Source organism: Eretmochelys imbricata, chromosome 10, assembly GCF_965152235.1.
Source record: "Eretmochelys imbricata isolate rEreImb1 chromosome 10, rEreImb1.hap1, whole genome shotgun sequence".
Taxonomy (NCBI): Eukaryota; Metazoa; Chordata; order Testudines; family Cheloniidae; genus Eretmochelys; species Eretmochelys imbricata.
In genome coordinates this window covers 78250538-78275461 of record NC_135581.1, presented here as the reverse complement: position 1 = coordinate 78275461, position 24924 = coordinate 78250538, and the positions used below count along the sequence as shown (strand labels likewise).

The window sequence follows — 24924 nt, the reverse complement described above, 5'->3', positions numbered from 1 at the left end:
AATAATTAATTTTAATACAGGAAGACCAATATTTTGTTACAATTAAAAGAATCATTCATTATGATATACAATCAGACAATGTTGGGTTATTTGTAATTTACATTTTCTACTTACGGTTTTTCACTGACATAAACAATGTGCCTGATTCTGACCTTACTTAAAGTCATGTAATTTCATTGACTTCAGCAGAGTTACTCCAGATTTTCACCAGCGTAACTGAGACCAGACTCATCCACAATGTTTCTTTATCTCTAACGTTCACCCTCATGTAATAAAATGTTTTTTTTTAATGCCATGATCTGGTAGTAAATGTGGATTTGGTTAGATTTGGAGCATTTCTTACATACCAAAGGGTGTGTGTGTGTGTGTGTGTGTGTTTGTTTCTGCTTGAGGAATCATTTATTGCATGCTGACTTTGACATATACTGTACAAATGTCACTGAAACCCTGAGACATTATGATCCAATGAAACTTTCTGCTAAGTTACAAGTGAGCCAACACAAAACCATTCAAAACCTGTCAAATGTACTGAACAGAACTCAGGAAATCATCATGAGAACAACCAGGCAAATAAGCATAAATACAGTGCAACAGGTATGTGGGCACCACAATGTATAACTATATCATGTGATACAGCGGTAAGCAGAGTTTACGTACAATAATGAATGAAAAATGTCCTGTGTGAAAATATATACCCTGCAGGATTTTGTCAGGTGATGAGAAACATCCAATAGAACATGGTAAGTTAAAATGCCAGTTCAAAGGTTAGTAAAAATATTTCCAACATTGTCCAGTCCTGGCTGATGTAAATGTACTGGTAACTTCTCAACATCAGCTAGGGATGGGGCTCAGGCACTGGGTTTAGCACCATGTCTGAGCTTTCCCAGAGTGGGTGGCTGGATCTGTGCATTTGGTTAGGGCTCATCTTCATCAGAGACTTATGTAAGTTACATCAATGGTTTAGAATTTGCCCTTGATTGTGAGATAGAAATGGTGTGAAGATGCCATACACTCTACCTCTCCCACCATATTGAAATGATTTCATAAACATGTTCTTCTCCCTTTCACGCCTTCCCAGTCAAGGCCCCATGCTGTGGGAACCTTCCTCCCCCACAGAGAGGAGGCTGGGATGGGACACTCTTCCAGATCCCTTCTGTACTTTTTTAGCTGGCCAGAGGAGTTTGCTGGAGTCATTCACCCACCGGGGACCGAGCGCCTGACTCACTCCCCGGACCCCTAGTCAATTCCTTTTCCACTTGAACTCAGATCTCCATGTTAGTGCCTGACATCAGCCATGAAGATAACTTGTGGATGCTGTTCAGAGAGGTTTGGCTCTATTACGAGCCTCTGGTGGTCAGTATTTACAGTGGCTAGTGTGACCGATTGATAAAGTGGGGGCCAGTCAGTGAGATTTCTAAGTGGATGGATATTCCCTTTAACTCTACTTACATTCCTCCACACACACAGGGCTGTGTTCTCTCATTGATGAGTTCAAGTAAGTCCATTTAAGGCTAATGGAAGGTAACCTTATATATAAGTATTTTAGTATTCTAGCTGTGGTCCAAAACACTTCAATTTACAGCAGAAATTACAATTCAACCACAATTTATAGCAGTGATTTGTACTAGTACCATCTCTTATTTTTTAAAATAAGTGTTCCAGTATTTGCTCCCATGCAACATATTCTCAAGCTGAGCTTAGCAGGAATTTACATCTTCAGAGCAGGCTGAAAAAAGCATCAACTTCCCTCTTTTTTACACAATAGTAACTGGACTAATGCAGTTATAAATATATTTTGTTTGGCACCTTCTTGAGCTACTGCATCAAGGTTGTTAGAAGCAACTCCAGTTTATTTGAGCTTCAGAGGCTGCCTGCCAGTTTCTATTAGATAGCAGAAAGAACATTGTAAGAGTACAGTGACCCTGGGTCTTTGAAGGCTGATGTATTGGATATTTACTTTTAATCTCTTTTTTTTGTTCCAAACTTGATTTTTGAGGAAATATGTAAGAGCTTAAAAGACCAGACCATGCATTGTCTGCCTCCCTTTGAGAGCTGAAAGTTACTAAAATGCTGTTTTGAACAGTAAATAGCAAAATAGGCAGATTGCTAGTAACAAGTGTGTCCTCTTTTCTTTTCTTTTTTTCTTTCTGAAATTGATAGTTGCTGGCTCTGTTTGTCTGAATCTGGGCAGCTGTTCCACTCCATTGGATATGAAATTGTCTCAGTTATAAATGGCCCTTGTCATAAAACCGTGCAGTTCTTGAAGTAGCAATTCACTTCAACTACCTGAGGTGTAAATGGAATCTAATTCTTCGTATTACCACCTATCTAACGAACAACCATCCTCTCACGCTGGCAGGATTGGGGCACTAGCGTCAATGAACAGAGCCACCAGCATTTTAGAGATTTGGAGCATGACCGGGCTTTTTCCCCCTGCTGAAATGGTTGTGACTGAAAGCCCCTAAACCAAGAAGCAGCCCCCCCCACCCCTATCCCTGCAGTATGTTTGAAGAGCAGTTCCAATGATTGCAGTATGAAATCGGTGCTTTCAAACACCAGCATCAGAAATGCACACGGAGGTTTTGTGAAAACCAGAGAACAGGCTCGCAGGCTTTGGATTTCGGTTTGAAATGATCAGGCTTTTCAGTACACAAAGGCAAAGGATGAAGCTACAGCCCCGCAGGATAAGTGGGCTAATCCTAATGTTACCCTAAGACTGCTATAATGTGCTATAATACAATTACAACATCACCAGAGGGCTTTCTGACTGGGGTTGATTAGACTTGGCTTAAATTTCACGGGCTTTGCCTTTGCCAACTCATTGTTGGTAGCTATTTCGATAATCCTTCCTAGCCAAGTTAACATCATGTGAATAGACACAGGGACCAAGCAGGTGTAGGGCCCAACTCTGCAAGGCACCAAGCACCTTTAACAGCTGAAGTTGGCACCAGCTGAGCTCAGCACCTGTCTAGAGGCTCTTACCTTCTTGAAGAATCAGGTTCTTTAGTGAGACTAAAATCTTACTGAAAGTAGGGCTCAGAATTCAAACTTTCCCTGTGCTGTCTTGCATACTCACTCTGCTGAACTCAGATTGCTTCCCTCCCTCATGACCATTTGTGATCATGAAGCACCATTCTCATCTCTAGGCTGAAATAGCAAATGACTGGCAAATATCTCAGGTGTAAAGAATTGTGCTGAAAGCAACTCAGCTGAGCTTGGGGGGCCAGGGCAGATTAAGATTCCACTGAGAAAAGGCAGGTTCTAAGCAAGAAGATGAACATGAATCAGATTTGAGAATGCCACCTCCCTACCCTTCCTTGATACTTGCCTGTTTATACAGCCGAGGATTGCATTCTCCCGCTCTGCCCCACAGCATTGCACTGGGAACCCATGTTCCATGACCCCTAAGTCATTCTCACAGACACGGCTCAGTGTAGGACACAGTTGCCCATCCTGTAACTGCGACCTATATTGTTAGTGTCTCATTCTTTCTCCACAGCCCAGGGGCAGCAGCCCCTCGGGGTGTGCCTCTTCCCTTCTAACTTTAATTAGAGGTGACCACAATCTCTTTAATTCAAGACACAGATATGCCGCCTGGTTACAAAATCAGGATAATGTCTTCTCCTTTTTCTCTTCCTCCTCCCTGGGCTTTTTCTTTTCATGGAATCATCAACTTGCAGATGCAGCGTTGGGAGCCTATTTATAGCTCCTGTTTGGCTCAGCAAGCAATGCCAAATGGGATTTATTTCAACGGTCCCACAGTCAGCCTCAGCTGTTTGTGACATCTTTTCAGACCCGGCCGGATGGACCTCGCTGTGGCGGGCAGGTGGGATTTTGAAGGGGCCAGATATTTCTAGGAAAGCACTCGGCTCAGAACAGCTTGTTTTGTTTTGTCGGCCTGTATTTTTAGCACACTCACAATCTACGGGATCAGTCAGGAGGATGAAGCTATCTACCAGTGCATCGCTGAGAACAGCGCCGGCTCCACCCAAGCCAGCGCGCGCCTGACGGTGCTGTGGGCAGATGGGTTGCCTGGTCCCCCGCAGAATGTGAAAGCTGAGACCGTCTCCGCAACCACCGTCCAGGTATCCTGGAGCGAACCTCTGCAGAACACCAAGGAGATCATCGGTTACGTGCTGCACATAAGAAAAGCTGCAGGTATGGGACAAAAACCTGATGCTCCTTCTCCTAGGTACTTGAATATTATGGTGATGAGGGGCATGTAAATGACTAGATAGAGAGATGATCAAGTTATCTCATCCCTGTCATCTGAATCTCCCTGAAGATTAGTCTTTGTATGCAGGTCAGAGAATAGGAGATAAGAGTAAGCAGAATATGAGAAAAGTTATACCGAACCTTCCATATAGCCTAATAGTTAAATATAAGGAACCGAGTGCTGGTATTTCCTCTGAGAGGGAAGGGAAAGTGAAGCTATATGGGCCCAGTCCAACTCCCATGGTGAGTAGAATCAGGCCAGGCAAATGCAGTTCCTTGTTTTGATGCAAAACTACGACTTAGTAAACTGTTGCTGCAGCATTTGTCTGTCCGATCATTCCCTCTTAGGCAAAGCTAATGTCTCTCTGCTTTCCCTTTCTTGTGCATTTCAGACCCCGTGGAGATGGAATACCAGGAGGCTGTTAGCAAAAGCACCTTCCAGCAGCTAGTGACGGATTTAGAGCCCTCGACCAGTTATAGCTTCTATATAAAGGCTTATACCTCCCGGGGTGCCAGCAAAGCCTCTGAAGTCATGGTGGTGAGCACGCTGGGAGAAGGTAAGGAGACCTAAAGCTTGAGAGATCTGATGCTGGGAAACCTGCGGATAGCAACTCCATTTATCGGGCTGATAAATGTACTTGAATATTTTAGATCATGTCTTCTTATTGTTCCCCCTTTTCCCTGCTCTGTATTGTGCCGTAGGATGTTATATAGAATTCAGCTGTCGTCTTATGACAAGGAGCTAATGGAGTTCCTCATCCTGGCAGTATTGGACTGGCAAGTCAAAAGCAACTCACGCTCTGTCTGATCTCCGACGCTACACAGCCTAACATTGTGTAATTGGAAGTTGTTGAGGGTTCTTTTTTTTTAAAATGTAGCCGTTTCTGTGTTGGTTGTGTGCCCGGTTGCAGGTGAAAGGCTCTTTATTGTTTATAATGTACCAAAGGAGAGTCTTTTGCAGCAAGTGGGGTATGTTTGTGGATTTTCTCTCCCCATCTAAACACACTACAGAGACCTCTGCAATGTTTTGTGCTGTGCAATGCCAGTGGCTTCCTCACACAACCCTTTTGTTCCCATTTCTCCTTCCCCGAGGTCCCTTCTCCGGAAAATGAGTGAGTTCTTTTGATCACCTCAGTGGGGCCTGACTTCATGCTGCCTCATGCCTAGATTTCCGCCCTACTCCCACCCCAAATTCTGTGTGCAGCTCTTGCAGGATCAGGCCCGAGCGATGAAGGAAGTAAAGGCCGTTCGCCAGGTGGTGCTCTGGGTCTCAGTTTGGAGTCATTGGGCCAGATTTTCAGCTGGTGTGAGCTGGGGTAGCTGCTTTGAGGGGGAAGATGAGGTAGAATAAAACCAGCACACCTGCATAGAGGGGATCCACAGGTGATATAGAGCGATTGGAGCTGCTCCTATGCCACTCACTTCCTGGTTCCTGGCTCAGGGGGAGAGGCCGGGGAAAAGGTTGTGGCAAGGGTAGCCCTACGCTGGCAGCCAGCTACATGAGAGTAGCACTCTCGGGCTCTGGATGCCCCATTGAAGCCAATGGGAGTTGAATGCCAGCCCGTCTCAGGATCAGGCCAACGCTGCGTTGTAACCTTAAACCACTTGTTTTAAACAAAGACTAAAGTCCAGGTCCTCCAAGGTATTCAGGTGCTGAACTCCCATTGAGGCTCTGGGCCTAAACCCCTACGCATGAAACAAAGGTCTCCGTGTTCCCCAGGAGCCAAAATACTGTAGTAATGTGAGCACAAGGTCTGGTGTCTGAGCAGCCATTCCTAAAGAACCCGGCATGTGTACTTTCTTTGGATGACTGTGGTTCTCCTGAGGGCAGCTGATTAACAGCCCAGCAGAGCGAATCCTTGCTTTACCCACCGAACAAGAAGCTTCCCTCCCAGCCACAAAGCCCTGACCTGGAGCGACCTCATCTTTCAGTTCGACCTCTGGGGCTTATTCGTACCTTGGCCTCTCTGTGGAGGTTGCCAGTTAGTGTCCCCAGTGTGCAAGTGCTCTTTGTGATGGGAGACACTTGTCCACAGGAAACTGGACAGAAATCACCCAACCCTGTTTAATAGGCCACAGTCGTGAGATGCGATAACTTTCAGTCACTGGCCGTGTGCAGGAGGGTGTAGTGTTTTCTGAAGGGGCAGATCTCTGAGCATTTCAGGTGGCGGATGCCCATGGTTTATCTCAACGGCCTCTTCTTTTGCTGTGAGACAAATGCATAGGAGGGGTGTGTTTTCCCTCAAGAAAGCACTCTGATAATGAATTTGAAATTGAAATATCAGTGATATGAGGAGAAAGGGCCTATTTCAGATATAGTTGAAATAGGGCCATTGACTTCAAGTTGGTGAATCAGATCTCAACTCGTCTTTCAGTGGATGTGAACGTTTGCTATAGTATTTAAGTAAAAGGGCTAATAAATCCTTGCAATGGAACGGGCTGCGTAGTTACCCTTCAAGGTTATTCACTCAGCATTCTGAAGGAAACCAGTCATCCTTTTAGCTTGGCTTTCCTTTCAACGTAGAGAGAGGGGGTGTAAACTTTAAAATCCTTGACCCAAAGCTCTGAGTTCAGTAGCAGTAGCCAGCAGCCACACATGCCTCATAAAACTTGGTGTTTTTTGGACAAGGTTGGGGCAGGCTGGGTAGGGCTTTTTGACATTATTCCCTTAAATCAGCACGTGCACGTTTACGTATTTTGTATCAGGGTAATAAATTTCCAGGCTCTTTGAAGCTTGAAGGCATCCTTGTACAGCCCTAATGTCTTTAAAAACAACATCGCCCCATGTAACAAAGATTAACCACTAAGCTGCAATTTGTAATGGACAAATAAGCCTTGCTAAATACCCCATTCTCCCTCCACTGAGCTTAATTCACTTCTTTTTTTCCCCGATTGCTGCTGTTTGAAGGGGCTCTTATCATCTAGTTCATCTGTAAAATGTTGTTCTAAAAGACTCTCCTAAGACAGAAATGTTTTTGTGACTTATTTTAAGTTCAGTGACACCAGGTTTGGTTTGTGTTTTGGGAAGGCATGACGACAAGGAGAGACTTAGGGTATGTCTACACTGCGATAAAAAACGCGTGGCAACGAATCTCGGCGCCTGAGTCAGCTGACTCATGGCCATGCGGTTTTTTTACTGAGGGTAGTGTAGACGTACCTTTCAAATGCCAGATTCTGAGTTGCTCTGTTCCTGCGCTTGGTGGAGAAACAGAGGGGTGGGGCAGAGGTGGCTTTAAGCCACCTTTGCAGTCTCCAAATTCTAGGACAGCTGAGGCCTGCTCTACTTTCCACTCTGCTTCCCATAGCCCTCTCAGGACAGCCAGTTACATCTCCCCGACTGAGGATCGGACCTGGTTTTAACACCACCTAGAGCTGCTGCTGCTTTAAGTTTCCGCACTGACATAGGGTCTTTACTGGACTTTACACCAGTGGAAAATTGGCATTGTGGAGCTCCCGTCTGCCACACCCAGCTGTTTTCTGTTCAAGGATAAAATATTCTATCTAGCAGGCTGAAAGGAGCTGCAAGAACAGAATCTGTGGCATCCCAGTTCCATAAAAACGTAGAGCACTAGACTTGGATGTTCACTGAAAATAAGACTGATGCCAAGTTTATGTACAGTGGAACATGTTCATATGAGTGCTTAGGTGGCTTTTTTGGTGAAATCTTATTGACGGGAGAGGACCTATGCTGTACAGGACTGTAAGTATCTGCAGAAGAAATTAGTGTGTTTGTCTATTAAAACTGACTAAAATTACTGTGACAGGAAAAATATGTTTTTTCCCCTCCATACAATATTCCATGTGCAATGTCTTATCTGATGCTGTCAAGTCTCCCCCAGGATGGCTCTGTCATCCTGACTGAGGGACAGAGGAACAGTGATACTTAGTGTCTCTGCCACTAGGAGACGTATTAGATGTGCTCAGAATCCTCTGTTGTGGCATGTCTGTTGCCTGTTCCTCACAAAGCCGCAGCTTGCCAAGCTTTATATCTTAAACAAAATAACAAGATGAATTTTGCCCTGGCTGACACTGCATACAACCCCATTGCAAACTGTAGGGTCCAGTGCATCAGGGCAAAACGTATCCCAATAACTTCTGTATAGATATGGCCATTGCAGTTCCTAGCCACAAGGTGAATGTCAGCACAATACAGAATTATTATCTGGTAGAGATTTTTCCAGGGTGTAATATGGTGAAGAAATTCAGTTCCTTAAGAACAAGGCTATATAAGAGTATGGGGCTCTCTGCTTCTTGATGCAAAATGTGCTGAGACAATTTGCCTCAACACCAAACAGAGAGACACTACTTGAGGTGCAGAAGTGAGTTTTGCTTCACCGGTAGGTTATGGGTTAGGCCCCTGAAGAAGCCAGCCTGAGCTTTCTGGGAGTAAGATGAGTTGGATTTGGCCCTTAATTTGTAGACAAGAAAAGATCCCATAACAGGCGTTCTAGTGGCTGGCCCGAGACTGGGGATGTGGCTGCTGGGCACTGACTTGGACTTATTTCAGATTTCGATGCCCGTAAATGCACGTCTAACACACAAATGCTGGCAAATAGCAACAAGCCACATATAGTTGCCTCCTTCAAACCGTTCCTCCAAACTCCTCTCATATTTTCTATCACTACTCTCAACTCTGATGCTTTCCGCTTCTTTCTTTGCACCTGGTCATATTAAAAAATGAAAAAGAAGAAGAAGAAAATACCAAGGAGGGAAACCAAATAAATGATCTGCATCCTTGGTAAATATCTGGCATTAGAGAAATCTTCCTCTCTGTTTTCCATTGTTCATGCTTCCGCCCTGTCTACACCACACCTGGTTTTCATTTCTTGTCATGTCTCTCTTGTTTGAATTCTAAGCTCTTCAGGGCAGGGACCTGATGTAAAGCTCTTGGCATAGTAGTAACACCATATTCAATAATGCGTTGAGAAGTGGACAAACGATCATGCAATGGAGAGAGGGGTCTGATAACAAGACTCTTAGAGCTCTTCAGTCCAGTCCTGAGCTCCCGTAAGCCAGTTTTACATCTGCGTGACTCCACTTATTTTGGTGGAGTTACTCCAAATATGCACTAGCATAAGTGAGATGAGGATTGGTTGGGCCCATTGTCCCAAGCAGTCTACAGGCAGGTGCAGGAAGACAGCAATGCATTGGGCCATCTTCGGAAGGTTTTCTTCATAGTCTAGAATCCTGTTTTTTTTTTAATGAAAATTTAAATTGCACTGGAACTGAAAGAGCCAGCACAGAAGCTGTTAGTTGTATTGTGAGGTACCATCTCAATCCAGTCACTGGAGGGAATGATTGACAGGCAGAGGGGGAAGAGATGGGTTAGATAGTGTAGGTACTTCAGTATAATATGAATTGGAAAGATGACACAACACAAGCCTAGAAAGAGCAGAATAGGCTAGGCCCTACTCTGAGACACACTGTTGTAAATTCAGAACAACTCCATTGATTTCAGTGTATTCACTCTGAATTTATGCAAGTGTAGATGAGATCAGAATCTGTTCCAATAGTTGGGATTGCTGCTCAGCCTTCCGGTAGTGAGATAAAGATGTGACATATTACAGATGGGGAGAAACAGGTGCACGCCTTAGACGCAAACAATGTGACTTTTAAAATCTCAAACTATATGTGCATCATAACAGCGTGTAAGCAGCACACACTCCTATTCTTGTCTTTTAATGCTTTTTAGGGTTTTCTCCAGGACTTTTTGACATTTCTCTAGGATGAAGACTGTTCCTTTAGTCATCTTCGGCTAAAGAGGATGCCAAGAAGAAAGTTGAAATGACCTGGGGAAAACTCCAAACAGCACTGAAGAGGAAAACAAGTATTCCATCCCTTAGTAAATTTGGGAGACTCCTTACATATATTAGATATATTTTACCTGTTATATATACTTCTGTGAAACACATATAATTGTGTGTGTACACATGTGTATATATATACACATACCTCTATACTGCCATGCTGTATACACTTATTTGTGTAATGAAATTATAAAGAGCACATGCATTCTACAAGTGCATACATAAAATGAATACTATATATTCCAAGTTATAATGAATACTATATATTTCAAGTTTTGAAGGAGAGAAGTTCTTGTGGTTTTTATTAAATGTAAGGCTCTTATACCGTAAAATAAAACAAACTCTTCACAAATTGGGGTGGCCAATGTTAATGTTTCTTTGTCCAATGGATAATAAAGGTATTTCTCCCCCCATTACCACATTTTCATTTATGATTCAGGTAATGAGGATCTAACAAAGTGCAGATTTTCAGCCAGCCTACCATTGAGCATATACCCACTTCTGCGTGCACAACCAATGCACACTCATTTTTGCACGGATCCTGCATGTTTGTGTGCAGATTGGATTGTTGGGCACCCACTGGAATCTAAACATGGCTGCTTGTATGCACAGATTTGGCAGATGCCTACGTCTGTGGTGCAATCAGTTGCATGCTCAACGTTGGAGTCCAAAGGAGTAAACGTTGCCCCGAGTGTGCCCACTGCTCTTCTTTTGATACATGGCAGCTGATTTCATTGTGTCTCTGTCTCTTCAGCATACAGAGTCTCAGTAGAAAGACACATGCCTCAACGAACAGATCAGAAAAGGCAGTTTTTGTGCGCACCCCGGTGAGGCATGCACTGTAAATGCTGTGTAAGAACCTTGAGAGATGGCGAGAGAGAACCCGTGTACTGTAATATTACAATATTCAGAGGCTCACAGACTTTGCCCAGCTGAAGGCTGCTGTGGCAAAATTCCAGGAATTTGAGAATTACATCGAAATTGCATACACCTGAGCAAATGAAAAGACTCTATGGATGCGCCTCTGTGCACTTCGTGCCAGCGAAAATGATCAGGCCCTTTTTATAAAAGGCGTGGGCAGCAGCATGACAAGCACTGTGGATAAAAACGTTTATCACGAAATGCCAAATCCTACATTCCCTAAACTTTAGAGAAATCGGGATCTAAATCCAGATCCAGACTTTGCAGCTGGCCCTTATGCCTATAATGGTCTAAATGACAGACCTCCCCGAACTTCCTCAGCTTTCAGAGTTCATATTCTCAGTCCAGATACCAGGCTGTGGCCGAGCTGAGCCTAACATAGCTTAGGGCTGTGCTATTTGTACACTTGTTGTCAGTGGTCCTCAGAGCCATTCCAGTAGCCAAGTATTTCCAGCGTGCAGGGTTACACTGGACATGCCCCCTTGGTCCTGGGGGAGGGGAGAGACGTAGAAGCAGCTGTGGCCACCCTGCATTACTAGTGGAGCCCTCTATGCAAGGTAGATCCTCCAGTGGCCAGACCACGGCTGAGTCCGTGCAAAGCAGCTGCAATAGGGTGACCAGATGTCCTGTTTTTAAAGGGACAGTCCCATTTTTGGGGATTTTTTCTTACATAGGTGCCTATTATCCCCCACCCCCTGTCCCGTTTTTTCATAGTTGCTATCTGGTAACCCTAAGCCGCAATGAGGCTGAAATTCTGTACCCTAGTGTCCTTAGCTGTTAAGCTCTTTGAATACATCCTGTCCCTGACCAAGGTTTCTTAGTCTCGAAGGTGATTTCTGCAACACATAGTCCTTGAGCGTTGTAGGGCAATTTAGAGACGTCCAGGCAGCTCCCCCCCTCTCCCCTCCCCGTCATTTCAGCTTTGTTCAGGTGGCACAAGGCTAAGCACCCTGTGCTGCCATGTGAGATCTGTTTATTTAAGGATATGCTCAAATTTTCAATTCCTGGGGCTACCAAATGCTGAGCTCATCACACAAAAGTGCTGCGTTCTTTCTCCCTAGCGGAGAGAACATTGCATGCGCCCATGTATAGCCCAGCCCTAGCTTAGGGATTGACTCCAGGACGGTTGCCTGAATTGAATAGTATTGTGCAGCACAGTCCTGGTGTAGCCGTAGATCCATTCACTGGATTTATGCTGTGCAAGCGCCTCCTTCATGATTCTTATGAAGGTCAGTTTTTATCTCCAGAATGATATTGTCATCTCATGGAATGGCATGTTTTATCCCCATTGTCACGTCGAATGGATATGGGGAGAGAAGCATAATGTAGTACACCTTCTTACGTCCTCCTGTGAGCTGCACAGCTGCCTTCTGGGTCCTCCCCATGTTAGTTAAACCAGTGTAGACTCCTTTATGCGCCATTCAGTTCGGCGTTCCAAATTCAGAGGTGATGTGTAAGATACATTTTGGTAAGCGAGTGTGAGTCTAAATCTAACTAAGTAACTCCTGGTCTCTAACTCCTGGTCCCATATGTTATAACAGGGACAAAATACCATTGCTAGAATGTCACATGGTGAAATGAACCTCTTTGAGATGTCACCATGGGCAGATGCTGGCCATGTGAGGACATGAGACCAATAAATAAGGGCCACGCTTCAACGGGTGGGATCCATCACCTCCACCTCCTCTAGGGATTCCGTTTACAAGGCTATTTTCCATTTTAGGGTAGGGCCTGGAGTTCCACCCCCTAGGCTGAGTCAAATGGCCGGCCTCAAAGAGGGGACCCCAGACCACCCCACAGTTTTGTCCTGGAGGGATCAGGAGGGAAGGAGTATTATAGGAAAAATTACATTATTGAATTTAAAAAAAAATTTATATCTACCTCTTGGATGAAATGGCATGTTCCAGTACAAGTTTAGTTCTGATCCATAAACAGACTCCATTGATGCGTGTACACAGACGAAGCCATGGTGTAAACAGATTTCCATTTCAATAACTTACACATCTGGATACTATCCTGGTAAGAAGCAAACTTTGATATAATTGGTTGTTTTCCGATAACAGATGTTAAACCAGAATATGTTTATACAAATGAATGTGGAAGCCTGCTTTCTTCGTTTTCTACTGAGTGTACATGGGGATGTTCTCCTAATGTAGGTCAATGGAAAAACTCCAACTCATTGTTCCCTTCTATTGACTTACATGTAAGTCATTAGGAAAATTCATTGACTTGCCCTGACATTGCATCCCAATGGGAATCAATGGAGATGGAATACCTTTTTGGAAGACGTATTACTGTGATTGCACAGAAGTGTCTCAAACAACAGATTAGTTTTTGTTTTTCCACAACAACTGTACTTCTTTGAGAAAAAAACGTTTAAAATGTCTGGGAAATTTCAGATCCTTCCCATGTGCTGTTTTGACCATAATCTCATAAAATAGTAAAAAAAACTGGGAAAATAGCTTATTTGCTGTTGTCAAGCTTCAAACTGGCACAATTACATTTTATCAACATTTGGAAACAAACTTACCTTTTCTGTAATACCATGATAAGATACCACTCAGTTCAATTAAAAACTGACACATTTAAAATCAATTATTATTATTATTATTTATTCAAGTATACAATTACTTTGTGGCACTCAGTGCCAAAAAATATTGTCAAGACAAATATCTCAGAAAGCGTCGATAAAAGGTAGGCTTAAGATAGCTGAGGTAATGTCTTTATTGGAGCAACTTCTATTGGTGGAAAGTACAAGCTTTCGAGCTACACCCACATCGTTGTTATTGGGGCATTTGATGCATTGGATGAGGTACGCCACATGTTGTGACAAGCATAGGGAGGACCCGTGAACCTTGAAAGGTGTATGTTGTGAGGGGTATTGATCTTTGTGGTAGTGGAGATGCATCTGCACGTTTTGCACCTGTTGTTCTAGCAGGGTCTAGTGCTGCTTTGAGTTGGTGTGTCCTGATCTGTGGGAATTTCACTTCTGATGATGAACTTGGCAAGTTTAGCAGGTTATCTGAAGGCCAGAAGTGGGGGTTCAGGAAAGATTCATTTCAGGATATGGTCTCCCTCACATATGTGTTGTAGCTGTTTGATGATACCTCATATGGGTTCCAGTGGCTGGTGGTAGGTAACAACCAGGAGTGTGCTGAAAGCGGGGTTTTTTTTTTCTGTATTGAAGCAGGTTCTCATGGGATATTTGAGTGGCCCTTGCCATGATGTAATCTACTTCTCTGGTGGTGTAATCTACTTCTTCTTCTTTGTTTAGTGAAGGCAGGTTTACTTGTGTTTAGGTGTATAGTCCGGACTTTCTCTTTGGAGCAAGTTATGTGGTATCTGAGTGTCTGGCTGTAGATAACAGATTTTTGTGGTGTGTCTGAGGTGGTTGCTGGCTCTGTGGAGGTAAGGTGGGTTTCTTGTATATAGTCATTTGTGGGGTTCCATTGTTTAAGCTAATCGTGGAGTCCAGGAAGTTGATGCTGGTATGGAAGTGTTCTAGAGCAGTGGTTTTCAACCTGTAGTCCACAGACCCCTGGGGGTCTGCAGGCTATGTATTAAGATTTCCAAAGGGGTCCGACCTCCATTTGTAATTTTTTAGGGATCTGCAAATGAAAAAAGGTTGAAAACTACTGTTGTAGAGAAAGTTTGATGGATGGGTGATGGCTGTTGAAGTTGTGGTGGAAATCTATGAGGGAGTTTAGGTCTTCATAGATTCATAGATACTAAGGTTAGAAGGGACCATTATGATCATCTAGTCTGATCTCCTGCACAATGGAGGCCACAGAATTTCACCCACCCACTCCTGCGAAAAACCTCTCACCTATGTCTGAGCTATTGAAGTCCTCAAATCGTGGTTTAAAGACTTCAAGGAGCAGAGAATCCTCCAGCAAGTGACCCGTGCCCCATGCTACAGAGGAAGGCGAAAAACCTCCAGGGCCTCTTCCAATCTGCCCTGGAGGAAAATTCCTTCCCGACCCCAAATATGGCGCTCAGCTAAACCCTGAGCATATGGGCAAGATTCACCAGCCAGATACTACAGAAAATTTTTTCCTGGGTAACTCAGATCCTCTTCTGTCCGAGGAGGAAAATACCATGGCTTATCTCAGGTATATCATCGGCCTTGTGGTGCATTTTGCCAGAAATTCTTCCTCAAGGTGTCCCATGAAGAGGTTGGCGTATTGGGGAACAATCCCAGTATTCGTGGCTGTCCTCATGGTTTGGACAACGTGTTTGCTGTTAAAAGTGAAGTTGTTATGGGTGAAGATGAGTTTGGATTTCTGAGGGTTGTGCATTATCTTGTGTTTGAGGCAGGCAGCCACGCCATTGCGGTGAAGGATGTTGGTGTATAGGGAGGTGACATCCGTGGTGGTAAGGATGGTGTTTGATGGAGGTTGTTAAAGTTTTAGAGTTTCTTGGGGAAGACTGTAGTGTCTTGGAGGGAGCTGCCCTTTTTTGTGGTGAGTGGTTTAAGGATGTTTTCTATGAGTCCTGATTAGGGATGTAAATATCATTTAAAAAGTTAATAGTTTAAACAATTAAAAATATTTAGTTTAAATGGTTAAATGATTAAAGGGCTGGGGCTGCTGGGGCCACTCCAGCCGGGGCTGCTCCGGTTGGGCAGCGCGGGATGGCTGGGGCCAGTGGGTGGCTTGGGGTGGCTGGAGCCAGTGGGCCAGCCGGTACAGGGTGGCTGGGGCCAGGTGGCCAGGCGGCCCAGGGGTTAACAGTTAAGGTGGGTTAACTGGTATGACTAATGCTTACCGGTTAACATTTTACGTTTCTAGTCCTGATATTCCTTCAGTAAAAGTGCCCTGGCTATATATGATGGGCCTGCTTAGGTTCCCTTGTTCGTGTATCTTGGGAAGCATCTAGAAAGTCCCTTGAATGGGTTCATGGGGGATGAGGTCGTAAGGTTTTTCTTCAAGTTGCTTTGGGAAGGATTTGACAGTATCTTTAAATTCCTGGGTGAATTGTGTTAGGAGGTCTTCTATGAGTTCTTTACAGTAGGTGGTGTCAGAGAGTTGTCTGCTGTCCTTGTTGACATAGTCATCACGATAAATGACTATGGTGGTGTCCCCTTTGTCTTCAGGTTTGATCACTATTTGGTCGATGGATTTCAGAGACTATCTGCTTTCCTCTTGGTGGTGGATGTAATGTTTGTTGAGGATTTCACAGTGAATTCTTTTCCTGAAGTAATCAATGAAATGATCCAGTGTGTGGTTTTGTCCTCTGGCAGCATGTGCAGTCCAACGATTCTTTTTTCTTATGATTGGCATTGGGATTGTGGTGCTTGTGGGTGGTGTCATCTTTGTTGTGAAAGATGACACCACATCGTGATTGAGGTGGAATAGGTGGAAGAAACCACCTCCAACATGCCTTACCCTTCTGTTTTACAGTCTATCCCAACTTGTATTTAGCTCAGACACTCTACTTCCTTCCCCAAGTCTGTGTAGCTCAAAAGCCTGTACCTTCCACCAACAGAAATTGGTCCAATAAAAGATAGTACCTCCCCTGTCTTGTGTCTCTATATTCTGGGACCAACATGGCTACACCAGCACTGCAATAAATGGTTAGACATTTCTGAGAATAAGAATAGTGACTGTAATTACAGCAGCGAGGATACAACCACAGGACCCCCAATCCTTATTCTTTTGAGTGCAGACTGCTAACCAAGTGGACTCAGGTACTAATTTCACCCCTGTTCGGTACTTTATGGAAGATTAACTCCTTTTTCAGAGGTATCTGACATTGGCTACTATTGGACACAAGATACTGCTAGAGATGGACTATTGTCCTGTTGCAGTTTGGCAATTCCAGTGTTCCTGTTGACCAGGGTTAACTGAGATCAGATTTATTCCCAAATTGTTATAGGGCTAGATTCTCTCCTGCACCAAGGGCAGGGGCAATAAGGAGCTAGATCCAGCTCTTTGATTCTTGGAGCAAGCCCCGGCCAAGTGACTTCAAGCTACACAACTGGTTTAGAGTCCTTAAGGGACCCTAAAACCATCCAGGATTGCCATGGTGTGGCAGATCTCTGTCACTCCTCCTGCCTGACCTCAAAACACCTCCTCCCTCCCCTGCCATGCCCTCTACACCAGGTGTTAGGGGCCCAGAGCTGGCACATTGGTACCAGCAGGGATACACCTCTTTGACAAGGAAATTCTCTGTGGGCCAGTTGTGGTCAGTTTGCACTTAGTGAATGGTGCAAAAGGGCCAGACACTGATTAGAGCATTTGCTCTATAGAGTTTTGTGGTAGTCAGCAAAAGTGTTAATGACTGAACAACACCTGGGACGCCTAAAGAATGTTGTACACGAGGTGTGGGAAGAAAAGGAGCACAGAGAGGAAGGGGAAAAAATTCTGCCAAAAACCTCAGTCCAAACTGTCTCTCGTATTATGTGTTGGGCAGGCAGCCATGTGAGCCTACGTTTTCTATCCCTAAAACGCAGCCTGAGGTTTCCATCGCCACCTTGTTTTTTGAACTGAATCAGCTGTGAAAAAAAACCATGTTTAAATTACAGGGCAACTTGAACTGGGTTTGCAGACCCACAAATCACTGGGGAGCTTCTCAGGCCGTCCAGCTAGGTGTGGTTGGCTCACTCTTGGTACATGGTTTCGCTCTGGTTATCTTTGTGTTAAAACACTACCTTGGGTATGTGCAAGGAAGAAGCAAATATGGGAAAACTCTCTGTGCAATTCACCACTCCAGACGCCGGGAAGAACTTTGAGAATGGGACCTGGGGGGTAGGGGGGGCATATAGCTAGCACTAAGCCTGCTCACTGTTCGGACTTTAAATCTTTCTTTACCTCTGTGACATAAATCAACACGTGGCCTGTGTAAAACAGGAAGAGATGCAATACCCCCAGGGGCGCTGTATGGACCATGCTCATCAGCAGCCCTTGCTACACCCTGTCAGGGCCAGCCATGCAGTGGTGCCCAGTGCATACATTGGAGGGCAGCCCCACTCCAACTAGCTACATCCCCATGTCTCCTGACACTAGCAGCTCCTCCCCTTGTCTCAAGGGTCTGAGCCCAAAATCTGTTGATGTCAATGGAAAGACTCCTATTGACTTCATTGGGCTTTGGATCAGGCCCGGGGGGGGGGGCGTAGGCATCAGCATTATGGGTAAGTGGGGATAACAAAGTAAGAAAGGGGAGTCCTGCATCTCCCCCGCCCCCAACCTTACGCATCCTTGAGATCTGGTAAGTACATCCCTTTACAAAAAGATTATGATGAAACTGGTTGCAAGGTAGCAGCAACATAGAGAAACTTACTGCCTTGATTGAAACTGCTTTGTTTTCACTCTGATTCCTGATTCTTTCCCTTCTTTATTAACCTCTCTGTGTAATGGCCCCTGAAACACACTGCAGAGCCGAGCCCAGACTAGCAATCGCTGCTGGAACAGCAACTGCAAGTCAGTGCAGGAAGCCTGAGAGCTCAGCCGGTTGCAGCATATTTCACGTATTGCTTTAAGACTAAAAAGGAAAGGAGGACTTGTGGCACCTTAGAGACTAACAAATTTATTAGAGCATAAGCTTTCGTGAGCTACAGCTCACTTCATCGGATGCTTATGCTCTAATAAATTTGTTAGTCTCTAAGGTGCCACAAGTACTTCTTTTCTTTTTACGGATACAGACTAACACGGCTGCTTCTCTGAAACCTGCTTTAAGACTGATGTCTCTAACTCCATCCTTCTGGTTTCTCCCTCCCTCAGGGATTAATCACTCTAAAAAGCTACCATTGCCCTCGGGGAAGGAGAGGGGAATCTGGAAATGCACTTCCGATGCTCCTGCATTCCTGACCTGACCCGATGGGGCCGAGAATCAAATTGCAGACAGACTCTACAAAGTAGCCTCCTAGCTTGTTGAACTGCCATGCTGAGAACAGGAAACGGTTTGAAACTCACACAACTTCTTGAAGGAATTCAGGACTATAAAAGCAGGATCTAACCTAAGCTAATCTTCTCGATCAAATGAATCTTTCTATCACATCCCCTGACTCAACAGCTAACATGAAATACTAGCAGGGATTTCATTATTTTTCTGTGCACAGCCGATTATGTTTAGGCTACGACAGGCACAAGCATGACCCAAGTCATTAAAAACCTCTCTCCCTCTCTCTCTGTTTCAGTCCCAGCAATGCCGTCCCTCTTTATTAAAGTTCTTAACAGCACCACCATCCAAGCGGTGTGGGAACCCTCCGTCAAACTGGGCCAGCAGGAAGGGTTCAAACTGTACTACCGTAAAGTTCACCTAGCCCACTTTACTGGCCCTATGCTCCTGCCCAGCAACGTTACATCTTATAACATTACTCACTTGGGTAAGTACTGAGGAGGGCTTTATCTGCATTACGTGCCTTTGCTGAGCAAGAAAATTCCCCTTTATGTTGTTGTCATTATAGCGGAATGTCTAGAGTAATAGACGACAGCTAGGGAACATATATCATGAGTGCCTAGCAAGGTTTGTTTTCCACTCCTCCCTTAGGCCCTCAGCCTGCCCCACTGATTTAAATGAGAGCAGGTTCGGGTCCTTATACTTACAGTGACTGGCTTTTGCAATGCGTGTAAAATGTCTCTGTTTTCGTGACAAGTGCAGGCTCAGCAAGATTAGTGTACTGAAGCTCTTTAACCTGAAATGCCCTCCTCGTGTCTTTTCTAAAATAGACCCATCAGTGGTATATGAAGTAAAACTCCTGGCATATAACCAGCACGGGGATGGAAATTCTACTGTCCGCTTTGTATCCCTTCGAGAAACAGTTGAAAAAACAGGTAAGAGGCCAAAGCAGGCCAACTTGTGTTCGTGATGTGAACCGTCACAGGATAGGAGTGATCTAGCCAGAGACAGGGTAGGTCTTACTAACACGCAGGTAATTTAATAGTGCATCCAACACTGTGTGTTGCTACTTCTGAACCGTCACCTTTAAGAAGCACTTTATTTTCTGCCCAGCAAATAAATTTGAAGCTAGGTTGCATGGAGAAGCAGTGCCTTCTGGTGGCTAATATGGTTAATTCCAGTTGCTTAATCTTTATACATATTCATCACCCCTTCTTTCTTTCTAAAGGAAGCAACTGGAAATAATATGGGCATGAACTGCCAACTCTGTAGCACACTCCAAACCACCAATTACCGATCATTAGTGTTGCTAGGAAGGAAAATGTTCTGGATCTGGCGGCTCAATTCCGTCTAATCTCTAGTTACAGAAAACAAAGCAAAATGTGCACACTTTCTGGTACTCCTGTAACTAAATAGCAATGTTTGTCTTCTAAATTCAGGTTGTACGGGCCCCAAATGGAGAATGTGGAATGCTGTTTGGTGGACAGGCTAGAGAGTGCACACAGCTAGCTCTCTCTCTTTCACAAGCAACAGCTGTGCATGGACAGCATGTTGTTATTTATTTAAGTGGGGGGAGGGATAGCTCGGTGGTTTGAGCATTGGCCTGCTAAACCCAGGGTTGTGAGTTCAATCCTTGAGGGGGCCTTTTAGGGATCTGGGGCAAAAATTGGGGATTGGTCCTGTTTTGAGTAGGGGGTTGGACTTGATGACTTCCTGAGGCCCCTTCCAACCCTGATATTCTATTATTTGTATTATTGCAACACCTAAGAGCCCCTCTTATGGACCAGGATCCCGTTGTGATAGGTGCTGTACAAACACAGAATCAAAAGATGGTCCCTTCCCCAAAGGCCATATGTTTTTATCACCAATATTGCATTAGAAGTCTTAGGGTTAAATCCTGGGAGTTCATTCTGTATATTTGCAGTTTCAGCTGACTTCAGTGGGAACCCAGAACATATATCCGAGGTCAGAATCTGGCTCTTAATAGACTCAGAGCCAAATTCTATCCTTAGTTACATTTAGGTAAGTTTGCAGTCTCTTCACTGTACTCAGGGGAGCAAGTCAGGTTTTAGTGCTCGGACTGAACCAGAACTGGGTGTAGTCACCAGTGTGTTGGGCTATTAGACAGATTAGATGAGATTGTGTTGATTATAGTAGTTTAAGGAGTCCATTGTTGTCCTGCTTTTCTACATCTCCACAAACTTATTGCAGTGGGTGATAATAGCAGATAAAGAATCATTGTTTCTGGAGTGGTTGGTTGGTTGTTAACAATCTGGGACACTTTTGTCTGTGACAGTCTCTCTCTGTTAACAAACCAAACAAACAAACAAGGAAATTCCTGTAAACAAGAAAATGAAGAAGAGCCTGTCTGAAACTGACAGAAGAATGGAGGCTCCAATTTGTAAAGGTATTTAGACATTGTTCTACTTAGCGCTGCAAGACCTGAGTGACTTAGATGCTAAGTCCCATTTTCAAAAGTGATTTAGGAGCCTACGTCTCATCGGAAGTCAAAATCACTGTCTAAATTGCCTAGTCCTTCCAGTGCTGAGTGAAGAAATGCCTAAATCCCTTTACAAATCTGGTCCTGAACTGAAGTCCAGATTTGACCCGTCCTTTGCTCCTCTTGCTGGTGCACAGGAATGGACGTGAATAGAGTTTTGGTTATGCTCAGCTGTATTATCATTTTCACATTGGAGGCTGTCTTGGCTTTGGAAGCAGATTCCTCCCTGGTCTAACATGGTTTTGCCATCTCTCACTACTTACTAGGATTCTGTTCCCACTGCAGGGAATTGGTCTCAGAACAGCTGGTGGGTTTGCCTTTGCTTTGTGAGCTGCAGTGATGAGTTAAGGATGCGTTTGCTGCCATGATTCTAGTCTCCTGGCTCTTCCGCACCTAGACTAGACTCCTCTCTGGGCCCAGTGTCCAGAGGCGCTATTTGCAGCTTCCATTGATTTCAGTTGGAGTGGTGGGCAAGAGCACCTCTGAAAATCAGGCTTCAAATAATTTTAACCTAGTTCTTTGGAGGGCATCTGTGTTAGGTAGGAAGAGAGAAAGAGACTGAGTGTGTCAGTGCTGTAGTTACCTGGAGGCAAGAGGATTCACCTCTCAGGGGAATCTTTAATTGTTCACACCTTTTGTGTTCTTGTATGTGTTGAAAAATACCCTGGTGCTTTGGGAGTCATTTTAACCAGACTTCCAATGGGAATATCTTCAAAACAGAGATTGTTATTCATACTGTACCATTAACGTAGTAAACATGAATCTCTGCTGGAAGTACAGATAAGTCCATCAGCTCCATTCTAATACTTAGCCTTTGTTTTGAGGGATACCACTGAATAAGATATTATAAACTGCTCTGGCTGTATGCATCCGATGAAGTGAGCTGTAGCTCATGAAAGCTTATGCTCAAATAAATTGGTTAGTCTCTAAGGTGCCACAAGTCCTCCTTTTCTTTTTCCTCCAGTGTAATTCACATCATACCTCTGACACAGAGAAAATGCAAAGTTTACAGATCCCCAGGCAGGAAGGCAAAATAATTGTATGTTATCCTTTCGCTTTTCATCTGAACACAGCATTAGAGATCAGAGATGCAGGCTCGACTTTTAAAGGAAATTGCTTGTCTCAGGAGACTAGGCTGAAAGCTTTTGTTACCGTGTAGCAGAACTGCCGGATTGCAGCAAAATCTTAGGAATTAGTTCAGTTGAAAGTCCCTGCTAGCCCCTCCAGCACAAAGGGAAAGGGGGAGACACGGGCCTGTAAATAGCTAGCTGCGATACAGCGGGTGTATTTGGGGAGAGCGCTTCGCTGTCATGGAAAGCTGTTGCAGAGCTGTTGTGTTTTCCTCAGCTAGCTTTAGCCTGTAGTTACATCAGCTCAGACAGTACCCTCGGATGTTATTCCAATGGCAGTTCTAGGTACAGATCACGGAGAGGGGATAACGTCCGTCTGTAAGAGTGTTCAGCTGGCAGCCTGCTGCAGCCATCGACCTGCAGTCTGAATAAAACAAATGTTACGCTTGGCAGCCTGATCCCATTTCGTTCATTAAATAACAGTGTCCAAAGCTTTGGCCAGTGCTAGCCCTGGCTGTTACCGTGGATATCAGTTGATTGATCTGGGGACGTTACCATGAAAGACTGTCAGCAACAGCTGGCACAGATGAGCCACACCCCTGCCTCCACGCCCCTCACCCGGCGCTGGATAAATACCTTCTGGCTACGGGCCCAACAGAACAGAGCCCCACGGTGAACGAGCACATCTTACGCCAAGTCCTAAAGAGCCACCAGACGGGCTGTGGTGAGCCGGGTCCAGGGCAAAGAGCCTGCACCGGCAGGGTCCTGCTGGTCACAGCCTGGAATCCAGCTCTGAGGGCAGCCAGCAGGGCTCCCTCACTGTGGCCACTGCCATAACGGGACGTTAAGGAGAGCAAGGGAGTTGCTTTGCCAGCAAAGCTGTGGGGAGGCACCCCCTCATAGTACAGTGAGGCCCCTCCTGCCCCCCAAACATTCCCTCTCTCCCTGCCCCTTGCAAACCTCCCTCTCCCCCACGCATCCCTCCTCCACAACTCCCTCCCCTCTCCCAAACTCTCCTCTGCTCCTCCCACCTCCTAACAAACACCCCCCACCCTTCCCCTCCCTCAAATACCCCCTTCCCCTGCCTCAAACACCCCCCACCCTTCCCCTCCCTCAAACACCCCCTTCCCCTGCCTCAAACACCCCACCCACCAAACACCCCCCTCCTCCCCTCCAACACCCCCACCCAAGCCTTCCCTTCCCCCAACACTCCTCAGCCCTCCCCTCTCCCACCCAACCTTTGTCCTCCCCTCCAGGCCACTGCTTCTACAGCTTCTTCCCCTGAAGCACCTTCCACATCTGTTTTCCCCACCCAGGCTCCCCTCTCCCATATCTGAACCTCCTTTGGGGCAGGGGAGGGGGCAAGGAGGAGCTGCTGCTGGACTGGGATCAGTCTCTTCCCTGGAGCTGGCTCAGCCCCCCACCGTCCCCAGCTGGGCTCCCCTTGCTCTGCCTTCTCAGCCTGGGGGCCATGGGGAGGGAGCTGTGCCAGGTCCTGATAGCAGGGGGGACAGAGCCAGCCCCCTCGTCACAGGAGGCTGTGACGGCAGCTGCCTCCTCCCTGCCCTACCAGGCCCCTTCTCCGCTGACTGGCAGAGAGTGGGGTGGGAACGCTGAGTGCTCTGCCCTCCCCTCCCACAATGGGGGCTTAAACCTCCAGGCTGAAAGTTGGGGAGATGTCTCCTCCTTCCTTCTACAACTGTTAGCCTCTGAGCTACTCAAGAACATGGCCTGATGCTGGGCTTCCCACCCCAGCTCATGCTGCGGTGCTCATGTGTCTAGGATCGGAAGCACTAGGCGGCTAAAACCCCAGGGACTAACCCCTTTTCACTGCTTCTCCTCACAGTGTTGAATCCCCCGTGTGACTGCATGAAAGATGAGCAAAATAATAAGACCTCCACCACGGGGATCATCATTGGGATCCACATTGGAGTCACGTGCATTATATTCTGTGTCCTGTTCCTCATGTTTGGGTACAGAGGAAGGTACGGTTCTCTCCCCACACGGGCCGAGTGACGCTAATACACTATCTACTTGTATTGTGCCGTTTGCTTTGCCCCGGTGTTTCTCAAGCTGTTTGAAGTGTTCTCAGACTCAACCGCATTGCAATAGCACGAATGTCTCATGGACCACCTCCCGTTTGTGAGTCCACCGGCCAGGCCATGGTCCCACTTGTGATTGCAGGGTCCACTTCTCCTTCCATTGGTGATTGTGCCCCTCCACGTGGGATTGTATAACATCCCTGTCGCTGGTACAGTAATTGCTTGCCTAGGCTCTGATCAAAGACCAGTTAAGTCAATGGGAGTCTTTCTATTGGCTCCAAAGGGTCTTGGATTAGACCTGAAGTGCACAGGAGTTGCGGGCGCTGACTTGATCGTAAGCAGAGCTGTGCGGCCACATCCAGCAAGAGGCCTTTGATGTCAAGCCAGCACCTCGCCCCTACAAAACGTATTAAAAGACAGTTGCACTAAATACCCTACCTGGGGCAACAGCTGAGGTGGCACACAGGGTGGACACATCCGCAGGGAGATCTGCTTCGAAAGCTGTGTCAGAGAAATGGGTTATAAGGAGG

General features: G+C 45.5%; 1 protein-coding gene across 1 annotated transcript in view; it reads left to right on the top strand.

The window, feature by feature from the left end:
- IGDCC3 (immunoglobulin superfamily DCC subclass member 3) overlaps window positions 1–24924 on the top strand; it is a 183415-nt gene that overhangs the window by 154589 nt on the left and 3902 nt on the right. The window contains exons 8-12 of the mRNA XM_077829340.1: window positions 3911–4158; window positions 4608–4772; window positions 19081–19269; window positions 19613–19717; window positions 24199–24337. Coding sequence (XP_077685466.1) covers window positions 3911–4158; window positions 4608–4772; window positions 19081–19269; window positions 19613–19717; window positions 24199–24337 — 846 coding nt within the window. The remainder of the gene's footprint in view (window positions 1–3910; window positions 4159–4607; window positions 4773–19080; window positions 19270–19612; window positions 19718–24198; window positions 24338–24924) is intronic.